Raw genomic sequence first — 23264 nt, forward strand, 5'->3', positions numbered from 1 at the left:
AAAATACAAATTAATGTCTTGTATACATATAAAGATTATAAAATATGATATTAATAGAATTTGACTATAAATAATAGTAGTACAAATAAAAAATAAATATAAATTATTGATATATTTAGTTAGGTTTCAAATAAATCAACAATCGTGGAATATAGGAAAAGCATTCACATGTAATCATTGATACAAAATGGCTCTGTACCGAGTGCAACAACTTGAAGGAAATTTCCAATTTTTGAACATCACATATATGTCGGTATAAAGGAAAGATGACCACACTTTTAAGTATTGAGCCCTGCAAAATTGTATCCGGTTCGTGCTCATCGAAAATGTCAGACATGTGGAATGAATTTCTTTTACTTCCTCGTCTGAGCCCATATCATTGGGTGTCATATTTCTTAATAGCATGTTGGCTGCATGTCCAACAACATTAATATGGCTATTTAGAACATCACACAAATCCAATACCAGTAACCTGTAAGAACCTACCAACTTAATATGGCTATTTTCAGTCGATGAGTATGACTCTACAATTTATTATTTTAAGTGCATCCCTCATATGCAAAAATAGCTAAGTTCTTATCATACTTAACTCACACAAATGGGATTATGGACAGTTGATACTGATAACCAAAGTGTTACAAAAATTTACCCTCAAATGTGCTCACATGGCAAAGTCCAAAAACATATTTAGTCCAAAAACATATTTAGCCCAATTATAGGTAACAAAAGCTTTATCATGGCATATAAACGTTGAGTTTTTTTTTTTTGGTTCTTTTTCACTTTTCCATAATGTTGTTATTGAGGACTTAATATGATTTTTCTCATACTATTTTCTTGTGATTAATTTTCTCAAACTGGTGCAGTTCTTTTTGTAATTCTATGATTGGATTCTTTTCAGCCTAAGAATGTGATTTAGCTTTTACATTCAAAATTATTCAGTTCTCTTCTAGTTACTTATGCCATACAAACAAAATGATGCATATCATTAGCTCCTTCTCCAGTTCTTATAATTGAATTTAGTGTGCATTGTTTGTTAAGTTAATTGTAAGATGCAAGAAAAACTTATCCTCATCAGCCTTTGTATCATTTACAAATCAATGTCTAGTGATTAATCAGGCTGTTGATTTAGTTTGCAATATCTTAAACAATGATCAGAAATCAAGAATCTGAATGTGTTTTTATTAAGTGAGATAGAGGGAATAATAGTAAAGTAAGGAAGAAATGAGTATCTATCTACTATGCACATGGGCTTCTTCACTTTAGAAATGTGAGACCACAAATTATTTATTACCTCATGGTGAAATAAAACTCAAATTCAAAACGCAATTGCTAGGCTCAATCTCCTTCTGAATTTTTTATTGTCAAATCAATGCATCTCGAAGCGTCATTTGGTCCCCTCGCTGAATCCCAGGACTCACCGGAAGAAGCATTAGAAATCCAATCGGAATAACCGAAGCCATGTCAGTCACAAGGTTTTCTTGAGTGCTTTATTCTCTTTCTCAGTAAATTCATCTCCTAACATGGTTCTTCTAACTAAAACCATGGCGGCGGCGACGACGTCAATAGCTAGAAGTTGAGTTCCTTACCAAATATCCTGTGTGTTGAGTAACGGCATCATAACTCATGTAAGAGACAAGAAACAATTATGGGTTAAGGATAAGGAGGGCATTGCCAATATTATCATTGACTTTTTAGAAATACATATTACTAATAGAATGTGATTACTAATAAAACATACTTTGATTTGACATAATAAATCATGTAGCACTTTCACCAATAAACGCCAATTGGAGAAGCAAAACTCATTGCTACTGCATTCCAACCTATAGCAGTGAGCAGGAAGTTGAAGTGTCATGTTGGTTTATTATAACACCAATAGAACCCCTAGCAGAGGCATTATAAACATACAATCATTCTCCAAAATTCAAGCGAGTTTATGAACTACAATAAGTATGAGGCATTATAAACACACAAACAATCAATCTTCACAAACCTTGATTATAATGATTTGAAGTCCCAGTGGAAAACTTGAGTGGAAGTTCATTTTCGGGCAAATTGAGCAATAACCAATCAAGAGCTGACTCAAATGTAGTAGAATCCTACAAATTGAAAAAAATTGAATCTCAAATATAGTAGATTCTGGAAAATTTAAGAAAGACATGGGGTAATTAAGTAAGTTTATTGGTACCTTGAAAGTGGAAAGAGCAAGTTCAATGTGATAATCAGTGAATCCTTTGGAAATAAAAGTGGATGTTTCTCAGCTGACTGCAAGAAGAAAACATGAGAATGATAGTTAAAAGAATAATATTACACGAAATTAAGTTAAAATGCAGTAAATTTTAACTTTCTTATCCCACAATGAACCCTTTGGAAATAAAAAAGGCTACTTCTCAGCTAACTGCAAGAAGAAAACAGGATAGTGATAGTTAAAAGAATAATATTATGTGCAGTAGATGAAGAAATATGTGTTTTTTCAAATACCTGGATCATAAATAGGTTATCGACCGTATCGATCAGAATTCATTCCCCATAATACAAATGTTAAAATTATTCGAAGCATGGATGACGCAAAACGCCGCTACCGCACCACAGCAAATGCAAACTACATGAATATCTGCACCGTAAAAAATAATTATCAAACTCATTTAAACAATATTCTAAACAAAGAAGATAATAAAAGAAAAGATCAACCAACCAACTCGAAACAACCTGTCATATAAATTAATAACAGTAGCACACAAACAGACAAAAAAACGTGAACATCTAATATTATCTCAACAATTGAAGAACCATATTGAACCACAATATATACACAAATCACAAGGAAAGAGAAGTAACATCAAATTCATCATCAACTAACACTAACAACAAATATAAAAGTAACGTAATTTGTTTTCACTTGCTATGTCTTTTCCATTTTCTCTACAATAGGATAGAAGATCTGATTCGTGAAACTCTACCCTATCCAACAGAGTTTTGTTCTCGTAGTCATAGATGATCTGGCCATTTTCAACTAAAGCATTCAAGTAAAGGTTTATCCAGTATATTTTTATCGCTCTAGGATTTATATCAAGGTCATAGATCCGCACAAATTATTAATGTTAGCTGAGAAAATAGAAAATTATTAATGTTAGCTGAGAAAATAGATAGTAGGTGAAGAGGAAACAAACAGATTATGGTTGAAGGAAACCTTTGAAGGCATCCACTTCTCGGCCATGGCAATGGAGATCCATAATTTTCACAACCTAACTGTAACAACCATGTCCTTGAAAATGGAGTCCAGATGTCTATTAATCCCTTCATAAAGTGTATACTTGCATAAAGAGCACCTGCAGCAGATCAAGTACTTCAAATTTGAGCAAACTTCAAAAACAAAAGCATCATTATATGAATCTAAGTATCATTATATCAAGTACTTCTGTGACATGTTTCAACAGCCAGTCCAACGAATTCGCGCATCCGATGAATCTAAGTATCGAAAAAACTTTCAATGTTAATCAAAACAGAATCACATTAAAATAGAATTTCTCACCTTTGTAACCAATTACTTGATGAATTTCTCACCTTGACTCTATTCTAACAGCAACAGTTTTCCCGGCAACCGTGGCTGGCCAACACGCGCTTTGGAGCTACTTCCAAGCTGCTGCTTCATTTTTCTCACATTGAAATCCTAAAATCAGAATACATGTATAGAGAAGAAACCCTAAAAATCTGCACATATAAAATACCAATTAATATTCACAAAATATATGCACATAGTTTGGAGCTTTACGACAAATCTACCATCGCAAAATCGCACCCCGCTGTGAAATCGCCAAAATCTTCAGATCCGCCGCCATAAACTCTTCGCTTGAAACAAACCACAACCCACAAACAAATCTCCATCTTCTTTGCTTGAAATCCAATCAACAATCCAAAAGCAAAACTCCATTTTTTTTCTTGAAATCGAAACAAAGTTCCGCAAATAGGTTTATCGCTTGAACTCATATGGTCCGTCCACCATCACCATCGCCACCAGAAATGCGTTGCCTTCACCACAGATCTACTACCGCCGTTAAACCACACACCGCACGTTATAAAGTATTTTCGTAAACTATGTTTGCAGAAAGAATCAAAATAGCAGAAGAAGAACATGAAGAAAGAAGAGGAGGAGAGAAGTTTGAAAAAAAAGGAAGAATGAGGAATGTGGAGACAGAGAAGGGTTCAGATGAGAGAGAAGAGAGTTTGCGTTTGTGTTTATTTTGTAAAGCAGGTTTTGGTTCAGAAAAAAATTAGTTTGGGGAAGAGTGGTAACTGTTCACCCAAAAAGTAGTTTTGAATTCAAATAATGTACTTTTTTAGTTATTATTTAGTTGTAGTTGAATCATTAAGATAAAATGGGTTTGCAATTTGTACACAGATAAAAGTAATTATGTTTGAGTTAGAACCAATAGTATAATTTAGTTACAAAAAGTATTATTTGGACATAAAATGCCCTTAAATTGATGAGGTGGAGGGCAAAGAAAAAAGGTTATTTTGGTGTTTTCCAGAGCATCTAATTTTCTTATATTATAGATAGATAGATAGATAGATAGATGTTGATCCATATTCGATTACTACAGTTGGGGGATTTCTTAATATTAAATAGGAGATCCATCCTTCCAAGTATCTTGGTCCGTTGATGGATGCAAATTTGCCAGAGCCAACCCATGCCCAAGGTGAGTGAGGCCATCACAGTAGGCCTTAAATTGTGTGCTCTTAAAATAGGCTTCAAATGTATATAAATGAGACCTCAAAATTTATATATTTAATAAAAGTTTCAGAATTTACCGATCAAAATTTATATATTTAATAAAAGTTTCAGAATATTGTCTTGCAAACTATTGCGAATGGGTTCGATTCGTGTTGGCGTGTGCCACTCATAAATCAATATTGTTTTCCATTTTTAGAATAGTTTTTCAAGTATATAATTTTGAAAAAATAGTCATCTTTTCAATTTTTTTTTAAAAAAATCTAAAATTCTTTACACAAAGATTAAAATAAATCACAAAAAATTAAAATAAATAACAAAAATTTAAAATGTTGGTTTATTTTTTAATTAATATATATTTAAAATATTTTAAGGTAATTTTGGCTAAGGCCTCAAAATATATTGGACCGACCCTAAAATACGCGTCTTGAGACCACTTCGGATCCTCTTGTTAGTCTTATTAAAAGGAAGGTTTTACGTAGATCCATATGTATGTCATTCCGGGTAGTGGGTGGTCTTGCTCAACTATGTCCTTAGCTCAATCTTAATTTTCCTTCCTTCTTTCATGAAAATGTCGGTTATGGTGCGGAAGAAGATGTACATCATTCAAAAAATGTTCCTTTGTGGTGAGGTGAAAGGTGAATCGAAGATCGCTTGAGTTAAATGGTCTGAAGTTTGTAAGACCAAGCAGAGGTGGGTTAGGAGTGTGAGATATTTGTTTGGTTAATCTCGCTCTACTAGGTAAATGGAGGCGAACTTGGTGTGTAAGTATATTGGCATATGGAGTGATCTCCTTTCTGCAAGATATATACCCGGTTCATGTTGTTTTCTCCTTCAAGCAGTAGGTCAACAAGCTTTCAAGCTTCTTCTACCAAGTGGAATATAATATCTCTTATTGGCTCAAATATTTGGACTTCCATCGATTGGTTTATGGATTGTTTGCAGAGAAAAGTGGGAATATAGCTTCTCACAACATTTTAGCACAACCCTTGGGTATGGCCAACTCCCCTTAAGGATAGATTCCCTAGACTTAATCATATTTCAAATCATAAGGATAGGAAAATGGGTGAGGTTGGTTGTTGGGTTGATGGAGTTTTTGTTTGAAATATTCATTGGAGGTTAGGTTTTTTTTTGGTCTAGGAATGAATGGTGGCTTCTAACCTTCTTTATAGGATTCAAAGGGTTGAAATCTTTTTGGATGATGATCGTTAGTGGTGGAGGCATGGTAAATAGGGTATTTTCTATGTCGCCTCAACTTATAATGCATTTCATGAAATTAACCTAGGGGTTCGTACTGTCGATTATAAAGGGGGATTTAATCTTGCTTATAATTTGGGTTAGTTGGACTCCATACAAAGTAGTTTTGTTCTCTTAGTCACTATTTCAAGATAAGACTTCAACAAAAGAGAACCTCTTTAAGGAACACATCTTACCTATTGATGGTGTTATTTCCTATGAGGTGTGTTTTGGTCCTTTAAGTCGTGTCTCATTTGTTTGTGACTAATTAGTTTGCGGTTAAATAGTGGTATATGATTCTTAGGTGGTTTAGGTTGTCTTTGGTCATAGTTAGGGATATCTAGGATTCGTAATTATGTGGTGTGATCCATTTGGAATTTTTGCAATCATGATATTGTTTTTCAAGAACATCTATAAATGTATAGAACTTACAAATGGCATCTTTTAAAATATTTGGTCTACTCATGTTATCTTTTTGTCTTATAGACTAACTTTATTATTTGCTTGAGACAAGAATTTCTTGAGAGTTTCATCCCCTTTATCGTGAAGGAATGTTCTTGTTGCTGTTTGGATGGTTTAATTTTTTCGATCGTGGATTATGGTGTTGGTTTCAAGTTGATTCTCTTTTTTGGTCGGGTGATTTTTTCCCTAGCCCATGCTCTTTGGTGATTCTGTGCAAGGATCTTATTTTGTTTGTTTGTTTTTTGCTTTGAGTTGTTTGTACCTATTTATTTTATAGTTCTCCATTACGTTATCATGGTACCTCTGGTGCCTTTATGTGTATGTGTATTTGCAAGTAGTTTCTAATCTATTACATTCAAATAAAAAATAAACTGGCTTATAATGTTTTTCTCATTTCTATCAATGGAGGGGGAGAGTTGTAGACTAGATGTTATGTCCCTTAAGGATGCAAGGGAAAGTTATAGACTAGATGTTACGTCCTTTGAGAATATAATATCCTTTAGTTTTACAATTTTTTCAAGATAACGCTACATTGTCTAAGTTTCAAATCTTATTTTATTTCAGATTATTGGTTGACATGTTCGTCTTTGATAAAAGAGATAAAATGGTAGAGTGGTTGACTTTGTTATACTTACATGAGTAAACATGATATAAAAATGTATGAGTTATTGGGGAATGCATGGTTTGATTTTTAAAACTATGGACAGACCTTGAAGGTTTTTGTTAGGATCGCTAACAGCTTTTTCCTAACGGTTAGAGTTGGGCTCTAATAGCTTTAAAAATCAATCATAAAAAAGAAATGGAAACTTGTTAGTGGTGTAGGGAATACCTTTAAAATATGCGTTGCAAGACGATCACGTTCTTGTTAAATTTTTTTTGTCCCCATTATTTCCTTTGGTGGTTTCTCAATCAAGAATGTGTATGCCGATTTTAGTAGTTATGGCATATCTAATCAGCGAAGAGAACTTGTCTCGATATCTTGTTGTCTTTCTTAAGAGTTTATGGGCACTGGCCTTATTCAAGATCAAGTCTTCTTATTTGAATTTCTAAGTGACATAATAAATTTTTTACGCTAACACTAGTTTCTTCTATGCATATTCCAAGAGTATAAATAGGAGGAATGTGATTCTGGATATTCGTGTTGGGAATGTTTGGGTGGAAGGGGTATTTGCGATCCGATAAGAAGTTGTGAATTACTTTACCAACGATTTTTTGAAGTCTCTAGCTAATATGTTTCTCCAAAATGAAGTTGGCTTTATGTTTTATATTTTTGGAGGAAAATAATGCTCCATCTTTTCCTTTCCTCCTTACTAATATTAACATGGAATTTACTCAATAGGATGGGAATAAAATCCTAACTCTTGATGGGTTCAACATCTTCTTCCTTAGGAAATTTTGGCATCTTCTAATGGGTGATTTGGGATTGACGTTTAATAAGTTCTTTTGCGTTGCATTCTATCCATGCAACTTTTCTTCCTATTTTTCTACTTAGATTCCCAAAGTGGACTCTTCTTCTCAGTTGGTGGATTTTCGTTCTATCTCTATTGTTGGATCTCTATATAAGCTTGTGGCTAAAGTCTTAGAAGCCATACCAGTCAAAGTGATGGATAAATTAATCTCCCCCATTAATAAATTATATACTTTTGGTCGACATGGTAGTGGAAATTAACAAGCTTGTTGATTTGGCAACAAAAATAACAAAGACAATTTTATTCTCAAGGTTTATTTTGAAAAAGGCATATGATTTAATTAGAAAGAGCTTCTTGGACTAATGTTATGTATGTTCAATTTTTGTGATAAATGACGTGCCTGAATGTGTGCTTGTGTTTTCTCTAAAACTTATGGTGTTTTTTAATTAAAGTCCGACCAAGATATCAATATTCAAAGGGGACTTAAATAAGGAGACCCTTTGGTAATGTTACTTATTTTCTTGGTGGTATGATTGGTAATGTGGCAGATCTAAGCCTCCTTTATGGGTTTAGGTTGGATTCCATTGATTTTTTGATCCTATCTCCAAATTTAGAAGACGCCTTAATCTTGGCTGATGCTTATTTGGAGAAATTTAAGATCATTAAAGCTATCCTTTAGGGTTTGTAGGTAACCTCGAGGCTTACTGTTAATTGTTCTAAAATCAATCAAATTTAATTTAATTTAGGACCAAATTACACAGCTATAGTGGGAGTTTTCCTGCACTATAATCGGGAGTCTATCGCTTTCTAGTATTTTGGTCTTCTAGTGGGTGATAATCCAAGTTCCGAAGCCATTTGTAATTTGATTAGGCTAATTACCAAGCAACTCATTTCGTGGAATCCTCGATATGTAAGTTTGGGGGTGGGGGGAGGGGAGTGCTTCTCCTTAATCAGTTATGAATTTGATCTCTATTTTCTTTTAATTCTTTCCTCTAGATAATTTTAGTATGATTGAGTTATGACAATTTGATCTGTCTCCAGTGGGCATCAATAAAAATTACCCACAATGGGTAGGGTAAAGATCCACAAAATGAGTACGAGCAATTACCCACTAAAATAAGTGGATATGGGCATCGGTACGGGTACCTTAGTACCCACCCCGCCTCATACCCGCATAATATATATTTTATATTTATATTTTTATTATTATTGACACATGTATGATTATCAATTTTATTAAATACATCACTATTAAATGTCACTACTATAAAAAACACATATAACAACGGTCGTGAAAGACCTATAATAACATTTGAACAACCGTTATTAGGTAGGGTGTGGTTGTAAGTGAATTATTTACAATTACATTCTATTGCTCGTGGTAGAAAATTGGATAGCGCATTACATACAATCACGATTATATTAAACAACCGCTGTAGAATGTATTTTAATAAAATCAAAAAGCAGCATTAGAACAACAACAAGAAGAATAACAACAACAAGAACAAAAACAGGAACAAGAACAACCACAACAACAAAAATAACAAGAAGAAGAAGAACACCTACAACAAGAACAATGATAATAACAAAAAAAAACAATAAGAAAACAATAACAAAAAAGAACACAACAAACATTGCTAACTCGAACCCATACTTTCCTTGTTTCATTCAAGTTGGAGAAAAGATGATAACATTTTGAAATTTTTTAATGAAAGAAATGATGTTTTCGAGTTTTGCTTATGAAAGCAATGATGTTTTTGAGTTGTGTTTAGTGAAGAAATATAATATCGTAAATGAAAGATAACGTTTGGAAGTAGAATATAAAGTTCGTCTAAGTTGGAAGTTTGTCTAAGTTTTAGGTTTCATGCAAATCACTAATAGTAGTGTCTAAAACGTTGATAATCACTAAATGGACGACAAAGATTTGTTTAAAGATAGTGAAAAAACTCATTAAGCGTAGTACATACAAAAATGGTTATATTAAATAATTATTGTTGTATGTCTTTCAATAAAATATAAAAAAATACAAGAGTAGAACAACAACGACAAGATTAAAACTCATGACAATGTGTTACAGACAACAACAGTTGTATTAAACAACTGTTGTTATATGTCTTTTGATAAAATATAAAAAATGTAGCAGTAGAACAACAACAACAATAAAAAGATTCAAACTCATGACAGTGTGCCACTTTTTACCACAGTTGGAACTTCCAACCGTTGTGAAAATTGGCTTAAAAATAAATAAAAAACAAAACTGTAGGTGCTAGTATTCGAACTCATGACCAGACGCCATTTTTCACCATGGTTGGAGGTTCCAACTGTGATGGAAAGTAGGCTTAAAAATTAAAATAAAAGAAAAGTGTCTAATTGAATAGATTCTACCATGGTGGATCCTTTGGTCGTGGTGAAGTAAAATTCGGTGGTGTTACAAAAAGATACTTTTTAAAATGTAAGTGTCTAATATAAGTGTTTGTTTATTTCTTAACTTAACAATAACATCCTTGAATATTTTAAAATGTTTTTAAAACTTAAAATGACATGATGATTTTTTTTGAATGGAATAACAGAGAAAATATATTAGAAAAAGAAAAGAGTACAAGATACAAACAAGTGCACCAAAGGTGTGTTGCACCCTAAAATTTGCCCATCTAATTTTATTTCTAATTGGCTTAAACTTCGCATTTCATCCGCATATCTCCATTAGGTCATTCACATATCATGCATTCATTTATTGATTAAAACGTCTAAAAACAAGAGATTAACGGTCCTGGAAGGATTTGAGGCTCCACAATGAGTGAGGTTTCCATACTATGCAGACTTGTTCAGTTGAAGGTTTTGAAATCCACTTCATGCTTAGGATTATCATATGAATCTTGGAATATGGTTTATGATCATCATGGGCTTTTATTCATTTGTGGGGGCCTACCATCATTTGAGGCATGTATCTGGTTTTACACGGAATTGTTAAGGCTTGACTAATTAAAGATTTTTTGTTAGGTTATAGGTGTTTTAAGAGCCATATCATGATAAGTCCAAGAGGCATTGGTCACGTCGTTAACTCTTGATTGAAGATAACTTTGAAAGCTTGAATTTTGGCCATAACCATATTGGAGTTTCATGTTATTCATCATTCAAAGGGTGTTCATGCTATTAATTCAAAGAAAGGCAAGAAGTTCAAGTTTCAATGGAGAAAGTCAAGAGTCATATTCATTAACAAGACTTCTTTCATATATATTCAAATGCCAACATGTTCAAAATACATTACAAGGTCTCCACCATTACATCATATTGCAAAAAAATAAATAATACAAAAAGTCAACTCTGACTTTTAGTCAAAGTGTTGACCAAGACTCGGTTTGACACGAATCTCCTAGACATATCTCTCTTCCATTGAGCATCTTCATGATCCAATCTCAATTTGCTTCAAGTTCTTCATGGCTAAGCAATATAAGTTCTTCTTTCTTGAATACTTGTCCAAAGAATCTCAGCCACATATCAAAAGACCTGCATACATTCACATGAGATACCTACATCAAAACAGGAAGACAATAATGCATCATTACTAGTTCAAAATTCAGCCAAACAAAGTCATATCCAAAACCTAGTTCACATTCAGGGTTCAATACATATATACACATTCAGGATTCAACATATTTATACACTAGCTGTTTCATATATGCAGACCAAGATAAAAAAAACCCCGCAGCCAGCAACGGTTCGACTGATCACAAAGCTAGCAGCTGATTGACCTAATAGATTTCATAATTAATTACTAACATAACAGTTTTTAACTGTCCCAACCCTGTTTCTCAACCTAACCTTTCTAACCATTGATTCAGCATAACCTCTAACCTATTTCTAACAGCCACCAAAAAGTTAGTTATAACAACTAACTACCTTCTAACCACCTAACAGAATTTGTAACTACCTAATTCCTAATCTATAACCGAAAAAACAGAATTTTAACCCTCTAACTGTAACCAACCTATGTAACTAACTCCCCAACTGCCAAACTGAATTCAAAACAGAATAATAGAGTTCAACTGAATCCTAACAGAAAAGTCAGAGAAACTCACCTCTATATAACTTGAGCTCCTCCTTCAGAATCAACTCTCGACCATTTCCACTTCATTCACCAACCTTCGGCCTCCACCATTTTTGTTCATTCATCACTCTCTGCAACATCACCAATTCTCCACTCTTCTTCACTTCTGACTCTCTTCATTCATCGACCTTCATTCCTCACCACACCTCTTCAACCTTCCTCAACTTTCTTCAATTCTCTCTGCAAAGGTCCATTCTTATCAGCATAATAGAATTCAGAGGAGGAGGATAATAGAAAAGAACAAAAAATTCATAACAGATAACTCACTTCTAATCGCCCTCGATCATCTTCCTCGGCCACCTTCGTTATCTTTATCACTTTCTCCAATCTTCAATCAAAGAACATCGAATCATTCATCAAGAATCCGTTCGACCTTCGAACTACAGAGGGAAACGAGAATCAGGAGAAGGCTCCACGAACACCAATCGTTCTTCGTCATCTTCAACCCTCTCTGCAACCTTCTCCCTTCACTCCCATTTTCTCTCAGCTTCAATATCCTTCATCTTAAACCCGCTTCAACACCTTCTTCCAACACCTTCAATCTCCAAAAGCTTCTAAACGCATTATCAAATCAATCTCAATCTCTTGCTCTCTCCTTCTAAACCGAAACCACATTCTCCATAATCTTCATCGTCATCTGAAAATTGCAACAAAAAAAAAACCTTTGTGAAGTTGCAACTGAGTCAATCCTTATCATTAATCGTCAATTATCTTTATGTTTCAAGGTTGAGCTTTTCCTTCAACGTTATCATCAATCTGCGATTCATCAATCATCGCTAAGAAATCATCATCAACACAACTACTCAGAATTCAAAAAAAGAGAAGAAGAGGAAGTTAGAACGCAAAGGCTGAGCGATACTCATACCTGAAAGTTGAAGCAACTTCACCGGATTTCAGATCAAAACCGTTGAAGACGTAACTCCGTTCGATGATAGAAGAAACGGCGAGACGAGGGATGAGTATGGGAAGATGAGAGAGCGAGTGATCAACTGTCTTGGTTACGGTGGCTGGGGGTATGATTTCGTCGAAGAAGGTTAGTCTCCGCCGGTGCCTTCGTGAGAGAGAGGGAGGATGTTGTTCTTCAAAAGCTCAATGTCACAAGTAACCCTAATTCTTCCCCCCTTTCTATTTAATTTTTATTTATTTATTTTAGTCTATAGTTTAAATGTGAATTGAATTAAGATTAACTGTAAGTTTAGGGAATAATGGAATCATCAAAGTCTGATTAATTGTTGTTGATTGGGAATCATCATATATCAAATATGTGAATTGGACTATAATCAATTATCCCTGGGCCACGAATTACTCTTCACCCCCCCTGTTTCCATTAGTTTTGATTTAGGTAACTAGATTTTTGCCATTCCTTTTTAGTAATTAAAACTAATTTTCTCCTATCATTTTAGACTTTAATATAAATATCTTGACATAGAAAATAGTCATAAAGAATATTAGTTTTAGGCTAATTGTTTTAATCCTTTTTGCTTGATTTAGAATTCTTTTCTCTTTCATAAAAATCAGTAAAAAAATAGTAGTATTTTTAATTCATTTTTTGTACTATATTTTGACTTGTTACTTCATGCTTGTGTGTAATTTTGTACCATTGTATCATTCTTCATTTTTGTTTCTAATTGTGACTTTAATTTTCATGTTTCTTTTAATCCTAACACTTTAGGTAGAAACCATGATAACATTAGGATATAGAAATTCTCATTTTAACATTAGGCTAGTTAATTCATATTAGGCTAGTTTCTTTTCCTTTTCAACTTTAAAACACCTAACAAATACTTGACTTAATTTCCCTTAAAAGATACCAAGAAAACACCTAAAAAATGACTAATAAATGCTTGACTAATGAAAAAGGGAATGGAAACTCTCGTCCCTCTTGTTTAAGGGGAACACTTGAGTGGAAGTTCCCAATCTTAAAAAACACCAACAAGAGTAATTCGAGGCTCCCTTGTTTAAGGGGTACACTCGAAACGCTCGACAAATCTCTCTCTTCTCTCTCTTGCCTTCAGGGCATTCTTTCCCTCAATCGGACACGTTATTTCCACTCCATTCCTAGCTTAAGACTCCAGAGGTCGAGCAACGGAGTGCGAATGTAACTGTTCAACTAAAAAAACACAAAAACAAACAAAAACTAAAGAGCCGAACTACGACGCTCTGATTCCTGAAAAGGATACATAGGCATTAGGTCGCGGGGCCTAAGCGAGCACAACTATTTATAACCCTTATTTTCCCCGTGTTTCTTTTCTTTCATTTGCAAGCATTCCCTTAGCATTAAGCTCTAGATTTATAGTTAACACACCCTTTAGATAGTAACAAACATAGGTGGATACCATCGAGTACGATGGGCGTGAGGGGTGCTAGTACCTTCCCCTTGCGTAACCGACTCCCGTACCCTATCTCTGGTCGAAAGACCTCGTTCTTATTCATCTTAGGTTTGCTGACGTTCCTTTCCTGTTAGGATAGATATGTTAGTGGCGACTCTGTCTGTTCATTTCGCGAGCGTGCGGCAGCTGGCGACTCTGCTGGGGACGTCAGACCTATTGCGGGTCCGTACTTAGCGAGTCGATCCTAGCCTTTGTTTGTTGTTTGTTTATTGGGTGTGCTTATATATTGTTTATGTTTTGCATTGTTTAGTTTATGCTTGCATATCATGTTTATTTTCTCGCATTCTGGACTATATTATGGGCCCCCGTGGGGGCCACATATTTTTCTGCTTTGTTTTGCAGGTGGGGGGTTTTGTGAGGTAAAAGGCCCACTACCCAGGCCAGTGACACATAGTATTAGTGTGGATGCCCATGTCAACTCCCGTAGCGTTTGATACGATCGAGCTTGACATGGGGTACCACGACCAGGCGAGGTTCTTTCATGGAACATTGTGTCTGGCACGTTTGTGCCTCAAACACATTGTACCCCATGGGAATCGTTAACCCTGGTGACCATTAGGAACAACTTGTCCGTGTCTAGACTACATACCCGTGAGATTGGGATGGGACAGGAAACTTGACCTTCATAATACCCGAATTTCTGCTATTTAATAAAAGGCGTCGAACCTTTGATCCTGGGACATTTGACTTATATAGAAGTTCTACATCAGTTATCTATCAGAATCAACGTCGAACCTCTGAATCTGGAGGATTCGACCCTATTTGACTTATGCACAAGATATTTATCCAGAAAGCAACGTCGGACCTCTGAATCTGGAGGATTCGACCATATCTTATTGACCATGAGAAGCTGTTATCCAAGAGGCCTTGATCCTTGATCCTGATTTATGATACATTTGCATCTTCATTAACATTTTTGCATTCATGCATGTGCATCCATGGTTACCAAGACTCTTACTACTCTCCCTCTCCATCGGATCAATCAAGATGATTCCTCCACACTGATATTTGACAAAAGACAACAGACAGAGAATCATGGGGAATTACAAACAAGATCAAGCTACTATCTAAGAACCCCGTGCCTCCTCACGAGGGTGTCTTCCACAAGTGGAGCCTAAAGACTTTGTGTTTGTCAGAGAACATTTCGCTTGCATCAGAATAAGGCCAAGCTTGCCATTGTATAGAATTCTTTAGTATTTTCAATTGTATTACTTTTGTTGTTATCAAGTACTATTCATTGTAAGAAATTCATTTTGTTTGAATAAATAAAAATAATGCAATATACATGTTTTTCTCAAATCATTTCATCTTTGTCATTATGTTCATTGATATTCAACTCATTTGTCTTAAGCAACTAAAAAAGGAGAATGATGAAAATCAAAAAACACATGAATCACTGACTGTATGCTTTTGGAACAAAGATCCTGCTGACGATGTACAGGCATTATTTCAATTCCCAAACACTGGAGTTATAAGGGAGTGAAACCCTCGTCAACCCCTTTGAGCCTAAGGAGTAGTAGTTTCTTTTCAAAAATACAAAACCCTCAATCTTAACCAGGGGCAGGGTAGTCTTCAGTTAGTGCGACCGAGCGCTCAACTTTCAGGTATTCCATCAGAGAATCAATCATATCTCAGATCTCACAACAAAAAAAGAAGAGCACAATCCACAATGGATGTCTCCCATTCACTAAGAAGAAGGCAGTCACAACCTTTTCATCAAGTCAATCACCAAAGATGAAAGAAAATTATGAATAAAAAAAAGAAACAATAGCCCGCTAAGTCAAAAAAAAAAGGAAAAGCTTGAAAGCAAACGACTTAGGCAAAAATTAGGGCATATCCCGCTGGACAACGAAAACCAAAATCAAAAGAACTTTTTGTCCAGGCAAAAATTAGGGAAAGCAAAAGACAAAGCAAAAGAAAAATCCTCCAAGGGACAAGTCGCTATGACCATCAACAAAAGCACCAAAGGGTGACTTCCACCTCCATCAAAGCCATAAAGGATCCTCATCCATCACAATCCTTCCTGAAAGGTGAATACTCGTGTCGAACTAGCTGAACGTAGGACTGGAGGACATCACGGAGAAGGGGTGGGTTAAGTAGAACTTGAGCCTTTATCCTTTGTTTCTCAAACCGGGAACCCGGCCATGTTACAACCCTCGAAAGTCCTAATTGAAGCAGGGTTTGTTCGGAAAGCATATAAACTGTGAAATCATGTCAAAACTGACTCCTAATGTTGCTGTGTCACTTGTGTTAATATCAGTACAATATTTTGACAAATAAAACTTTTCCTTTGAGATTAACATGTGCATTGCATTCTCATTATCCTTTTCAAAACAGAATTGTCTCCAACTTGAAAGTAAGTACTTGATACCAAGGAAAGTTCAACATCAAAATTCTGTCGAGTAATCTTACAAAGGCAAAGGTTGGTCATCCGCAAAGCAAATACCTGAAGCATCCATTCGGTGGAAGAGTTCCTTTCAATCTGGGGCATTCATTCCTTCATCTACACTAGGGGAGACCATTTCGACTCTCCATGATTCAAGCATTACCAAAGTTCTTTCTCAAGAGATCCCACAAGCTGGGGCAAGTTAGTAACAAGTCATTTCTTCATCTTCAATCAAGTGTCAGATATCGAGATAGGTGTCGAGAAGTCAAGCCAAACACCTCAGCATCACCAACACTTTCACAAGCAATGACCTTTCCGCAAGGCATTCTCCATCCATCCCTTGTATTTTGGAAACAATCATTCCATTCATAATCATACACGCATCATGCATATCATCGCATTCTCATTGGTATATCTCCCACAATGATCCAATCATCAACAAATCAGGGGCACCCACCCCACTATCAAACAGAGGTTTAGAACTCCACTTAATCTATTCCATACAAAGCAGAAACCCTGAACAATCAGTACACTGCATATAAAATTCATTGCATTACATTTCCAGAAGTGCATAAAACAAATCAAACATTTGCATGTGAAGCATAAGCCAAGTTACTCATCAAATGGGTTCTCTACAAAACATTCAATTAATATTCCACTGGATCACTCAGAGTTACCATTGTGGTGTCATCTCCCAAAGTCAATCATATTCATCTTTCTTCAACCCAGATTTGATGTTTTTATGTTCAACCTAGAGTTGACTTTTCCTCTCATCTTTTAACCCCGAGTTAATTATATTTTCCCACTCAACCCAGAGTTGACGGTTACCTTTTATCCTTTCCTCCCTCTCAACCCAGAGTTGACGGTTACCTTTTATCCTTTCCTCCCTCTCAACCCAGAGTTGACGGTCTTCCTTTACTCAATCCAGAATTGATTTCTTTTCCCGCTCAACCCAGAGTTGACGGTTATGTCTTGCCTTTTCCCAATCAACCCAGAGTTGACGGTTATCTCTTGTCTTTTCCCACTCAACCCAGAGTTGACGGTCACCTTTTATCCTTTCCCACTCAACCCAGAGTTTACAGTTATCTTTTGTCTTTCCCACTTAACCCAGAGTTGAAGGTTATCTTTTCTCCTTTCCCACTCAACCCAGAGTTGACGGTCATCCTTTACTCAATCCAGAATTGATCTTTCTTTCCCACTCAACCCAGAGTTGACGGTTATCCTTTGTTTTTTCCCACTCAACCCAGAGTTGACGGTTATCCTTTGTTTCTTCCCACTCAACCAAGAGTTGACGGTTGCCTTTATTCAACCCAGAGTTGATCCCTTCCTTTTCCATCTCAACCCAGAGTTGACGGTTATCATTTGTTCCCACTCAACCCAGAGTTGACGGTTACCTTTATTCAACCCAGAGTTGATCCCTTCCTTTCCCCTCTCAACCCAGAGTTGACGGTTATCATTTGTTCCCACTTAACCCAGAGTTGACGTTCATCTTTCCTCTTTCAACCCTTAGTCATTATCCGATTCCCCATTCAACCCAGAGTTGATCTTCTTTCTCTCTCAACCCAGAGCTGATACCTATATCTTTTCTCACTAATACTGATTTCTATTTCCGTTCTCAATCCAGAATTGATGTTTACCTCGTATCCAACCCAGAGGTGCCTTTCCTTCGACCCACTTTTCTTTTTCAACCCAGAGTTGATATGTATTTCATTTCTAACCCAGAGTTACTTTGATCAACCCAGAATTGATACAATCTTTCTCAGTGGAGTTGACACCATTTCTTTCCCAGTGGATCCTATCTCATCATTCTTCAGGCAAATTTTCAGGTTCTCTTGATATTTAATCTTCTTCTACCTTAAATGTTCGAAAGGCTAGCGCCAATCTCACTTTCATGTTCAAGACGATTAAATAGGGGCAGCTGTTGCACCCCAAAATTTGCCCATCTAATTTTATTTCTAATATTCTCAAGAGGTTGAGGATGTTGAGAATATATATATATATATATATATATATATATATATATATATATATATATATATATATATAAAGAAGATATATTAAGAAGCATGCAATGTGCAATTCATCTCGCAATGCCAAGTATTTGTAGTGACTTGGGAAGTGAAATTCACTTGGCAACGTTGTGTCAGAATTTAGACCTTGCGATGTGATAAACACCTTGCAACTTAAAGGTGATCAGAACGGTCGTCTTCCCCCTAACACTCAATAAATCGACCGAGTTAATTCCCCCCAAAAAATTATAATTTTTTTTTTAAAAAAAAGATTGCGGAGTGTTTGTCACTTTGAAATTTAGTTTTCAAATTTTTTGAATCATTCACCTTTACTTGCGAGGTGATAAATATTTTAAATTTATTTATTTTTTATTTTGGATTGCGAGGTGATTAACACCCTACAAGTGTCCTTTTTTTTTTGAGGTGATAAAGACTTTGCACAAAAATCCTGAAACTTCCTCATTTTCTGTGCGTCTATTGTTTATACCCCAGTTTTTTTGTGGAGAGGTGAAATGTTTATCATAAAATGTATTATTTTGTAGTAATAAATATTTACGTAAATTACATACTTATCCTAGAGATAAAATTCGAATATCATATCGTATCACATGTCAAACAATTTTAATAAATTCGGTCCAAGTGTTTGAATGGAGGAATGTCTCAAGTGTTTTTTTGATAGGAAAATATCACTTAAACTAAATGCAAAATTTTATCGAACAAGCGTAAGGCTAACGATGTTAGAATGATAAAATGTTAGTTGGTGAAGAATCCAACACGCCAGTAAATTTTTTAGTAGAGTTAGAATGTTACATTGAATACATGGTAAACTAGATGATGCAATATTAAAAATGAAAATATTTGAGAGTGTTTGGCTAGCACATAAAATATAAAAATGATAGAATTTAGTCTTAAGTAATTTGAGCACGAAGAGAGAAAATTTGTGGATTATATTATAAGACAACTCAAATAATTGGAAAGAAGCCCAGCAACTATTTTGGTGAACGAAGGATTATGTCACCTTCATGAATGTGTGGTCCAAAGAAAGTTTAACATATTCCTATAACGCTTATTTTTAAGATGATACCATTCAGTTTAACTATGCAACTTACATGCTCTGGTCCAATTCTCACATATTCAATTAACGCGTAAAAAATTACCATAATCCATTCATTGCACAAATTAATAAAAGTTTACAAAAATATATCGAAATTGAAAAGAACAAAGTTGGTAAATAAGGCAAACATACTTACCCTATTATTGAAATGACATATATCTCACACAAGAATTGAAATAGTACATTTGGATTGATGATCGTTTAGCATAATCACGATGTTACCGTGATTTTGTTAAAATCATAGTGCCTCCAATTATTAACAAAAACAATAACTATAATAAAACAACCATGAAAGTAGTAGTAACATAAGTACTTGTTTTGCTTGAACTTATAAGTGAGAGTCTAAGAGCACTGGAAACCAGAAGGAAGAGATTTTTGACAAGCACTAAGTAAGAGACTGAGTGTGACAGGAACATTCAAGTTGATACCAAGAACATTTGCCTTAATAGCAGTACAAAGGCATATTGCTGCATCCAAATCAGCCAAACCTTGAATCAATGTACAACACTTGCTTGAAGCAGGACTTCCAACCACAACATTAACAAGTCCAAGAAGATCAGTACAAACACCTAGCTTTAATGTGTCCTTAGGACATTTTTGTGATGTTGAAGGAGTAGGAGGACTAGCTGTAGGTGTAGTTGAAGGAGGTGGAGTACTTGCCTTAGGTGGAGGAGTAGCCTTAGGTGTTGTTGATGGAGTAGGAGGAGGACTGGCCTTAGGTGTTGTTGAAGGTGGTGGAGGACAAGGCGTAGGATTTTTGGAAGGTGGTGGAGGACTAGGTTTAGGTTTGGGATTGCATGTTTCACATGCATGTGAAAATATGGAATAAGAAAGAAGAGAAAGCAATATAATGAGTGCACTATGCTTGTTGAAAGCCATTGTTAAGATATAAACACTAATGTTTTGTGTTTAGATGTTGAACTATGGATGAGAATGGAAGGGGAGAGTTGGACTGTATTTATAGGAAAACAAATAATGATTTTATATCTTAGTGGCTATTAAAAGACTAAGAATTTCTTCTATCAATAGTTAGTAGTATTTTCATTGGAGAAGGGGTTGGTAGGTTTTGGACGGTCTAGATTAATTTTTTGAATATAATTTATATTGTTATAATATTCTCATAATTAAACATATATGTAGGATGTCTATAATATTCTTATAATATTCCCAAATATTTAATGCTCACCGTGAGTTAGAAAAAAATATATTTAATGCTCACCGTGAGTTAGAAAAAAATGTAGGATGTCTATTTTGTGAGGATCTCCATTTTTAAAAGAAATTAGAATTTCTATTATTATAGTTTTGTATGTCTAAAATGGCATAAATTTCTAGTATATGTCATATATTTTAGAAATGTATGCTATTATTAAGCATTGAAACTGTAATAATAAAAGAATTAATGGAGACAACAGAAAATGGAAAAGACTTCAACCCATATTTCGTGGCATTTTCATTCAATATACAGAAGTCAATTTTATAACTTCTAATTATATATATAATTTTTTAAATTTACTTGAAATTTTTTATTTTTATTTTTCATTTAAATCTTGTTTAATTTATAAGAGACGGAATCAATTTCAAATACTGTTTAACTAGTTGCTATAAAAGTTAAACTTTCTTAAAGAAGAGGAAGAAAAAAGTAATAGCAGAGTTATAAAAAAGGATAAAGGATTACATACATATTGACAAGTTGTTTTATTTGACTAAAATACATAAGTGATAGGCGTGTTTTTTAATACACAATTGACTAACGTTGTGATTGGGATATTTTGCAAGTAGTTCCAAGCCAATTATACTCAAATAGAAAAACTGGAAATGATTGTCTTATTTCTATTATTGGGGAGGGTGAATTAGAGATTAATTATATATTTGGCGTGAGATATTAGATAGAACTCTAATAGTTTCTTAATTTGATAATTCGACAGGATCTTAGCATGCTGTCGAAGTCTGATCACATGCTATAGTTGAAAACCTGCAATGTTGTAGTCGAAGTATGCTCATGTATGCAGTAGTTGAAATGTTAGGATTGTTAACATCTCGAATATGACATATTTATTAAGCCCAATTATTTAAGTTAACTCGTTCTCTAAAGGTCCATTTGGTTCAATCGAGAGGAGGGGAGGGGAGAGATTTTTAACAAGGGGAGGGGAGAGATTTTAATTACATATATATTTGGTTCAAAATATGAAGGGGGAGGGGAGGGGAAGAATTTTATTTACAAATCTGTTTAGTTCACAAGAGTTTAAAAGTAACATAAAAATATAATTATAATTATAACAAGGGTAAATATGTAAATATAATTATAATTAATATAAATCACCTCCCCTCCCCTCCGAATCCCCCCAAATCGGGGGGTAGCAAAAAGTGGGTCAGGAGGGAATTTGGTCCCCTCCATCTATCTTCCCTCCTCCTCTTTAAATTTGAACCAAACACATAAACTAATAAAATCCCCTCCCCTCTCCTCCCCTCCAATTACCTCCAACCAAACGGACCCTAAGTTAGCTTATGTAATGGGTCTGTGTGTAAAAGTCCATTAGTTTAGTGTGTTAGTTTTATTACAAATATCATACCAATCTCCCATCATTGCACACTATAAATCCTAATTAGGGTGAGAAAGGTTATTTGTTATTTTGTAACATTTGTAACACTACTACAAAAAAGACATTTAACAACGATTGGAATAGGTATATAATCACGTAGATCCATGCGTTGTTATGTATCGTGTTATTGTTTATGCGGTACTTTCTATCATAGTCTTGTGACCGTTGTAGAAAACTGAAAAGTACGCGCCATATAACAACGATTAAGCCTAATAACCATTGTGATATTGTTTATTAATAAATGTCAATTGTATCATACCAAAATCAACAATACATCATTTCTGAATTGATATCAAAATTAGTTGTATTAAGCACACAATTTCATTAAGTACATCAAAATATACGTAAAATGAATAACTAAGAATGGAAGAATAAGTTTGAACAGCTCGAGGTAGATAAATGATCTTCCCATCTTCCAAGAGAAGAGAAAGTGTATAGAATTAAAGAACCATTAATGAGCAAGCTAGCTTGACATGCATGCATCTTTTGATTTTTAAACTTCCAAAAGAAGAAGATGAAGAATGAGAAGGAAAAATATAAAATTGGAAGAACCAAAACACAAAAACAACTTCATCTAGAGGAATCAAAATGAGCTCTCCAGCTCAAGCTAGCAACAATGCTTAGAATTAAGATGTTGTTGTTGTACAGGTTATTGTGTTGCAAAACCATCCTCAGAATTAAGATGTTGTTAATGTACAAGTTGTTGTGCTGTAAAACCATCCTCCGAATCAAGAAGAGGAAAGAATCCAAAGAGCTCTCACGTTGAGGAGAAGAAGAAAAAGGTTGGCAAGGCAGCTGATTTTCTTCGACTCTGATGATGA

General features: G+C 34.8%; 1 protein-coding gene and 1 long non-coding RNA gene across 4 annotated transcripts; both read right to left on the reverse strand.

Moving 5' to 3' along the window:
• Positions 1-994: 994 nt before the first annotated feature.
• On the reverse strand, positions 995-4220 carry LOC131600473 (uncharacterized). 2 transcript variants are annotated; one of them, XR_009283151.1, is made up of 9 exons: positions 3784-4220; positions 3565-3670; positions 3417-3468; positions 3191-3329; positions 2482-2614; positions 2189-2398; positions 1994-2099; positions 1739-1884; positions 995-1594 (listed from the first exon to the last, which is right to left on the reverse strand). It is a non-coding gene; the product is annotated as an uncharacterized LOC131600473 (long non-coding RNA). The 2 variants fall into 2 exon arrangements; XR_009283152.1 differs by lacking the exon at positions 3417-3468 and having other exon boundaries at positions 995-1884; positions 3533-3670.
• A 15642-nt stretch (positions 4221-19862) lies between these two features.
• Positions 19863-20783, reverse strand: LOC131600474 (pEARLI1-like lipid transfer protein 1). 2 transcript variants are annotated; one of them, XM_058872633.1, is made up of 2 exons: positions 20563-20783; positions 19863-20526 (listed from the first exon to the last, which is right to left on the reverse strand). In XM_058872633.1, exons 1-2 carry the CDS (start codon positions 20720-20722, stop codon positions 20186-20188), a joined length of 501 nt encoding a protein of 166 aa, XP_058728616.1. In that variant the 5' UTR covers positions 20723-20783; the 3' UTR covers positions 19863-20185. The 2 variants fall into 2 exon arrangements, with proteins under 2 accessions (XP_058728616.1, XP_058728614.1); XM_058872631.1 differs by having other exon boundaries at positions 19863-20781.
• Positions 20784-23264: the final 2481 nt, after the last annotated feature.

Source organism: Vicia villosa, linkage group LG4 (genome assembly GCF_029867415.1).
Source record: "Vicia villosa cultivar HV-30 ecotype Madison, WI linkage group LG4, Vvil1.0, whole genome shotgun sequence".
Lineage (NCBI taxonomy): Eukaryota > Viridiplantae > Streptophyta > Magnoliopsida > Fabales > Fabaceae > Vicia > Vicia villosa.

What these genes read in the sequence shown, in the direction of transcription:
- LOC131600474 (XM_058872631.1), bottom strand. Translation starts at nt 20,722, where the DNA reads ATGGCTTTCAACAAGCATAGTGCACTCATTATATTGCTTTCTCTTCTT.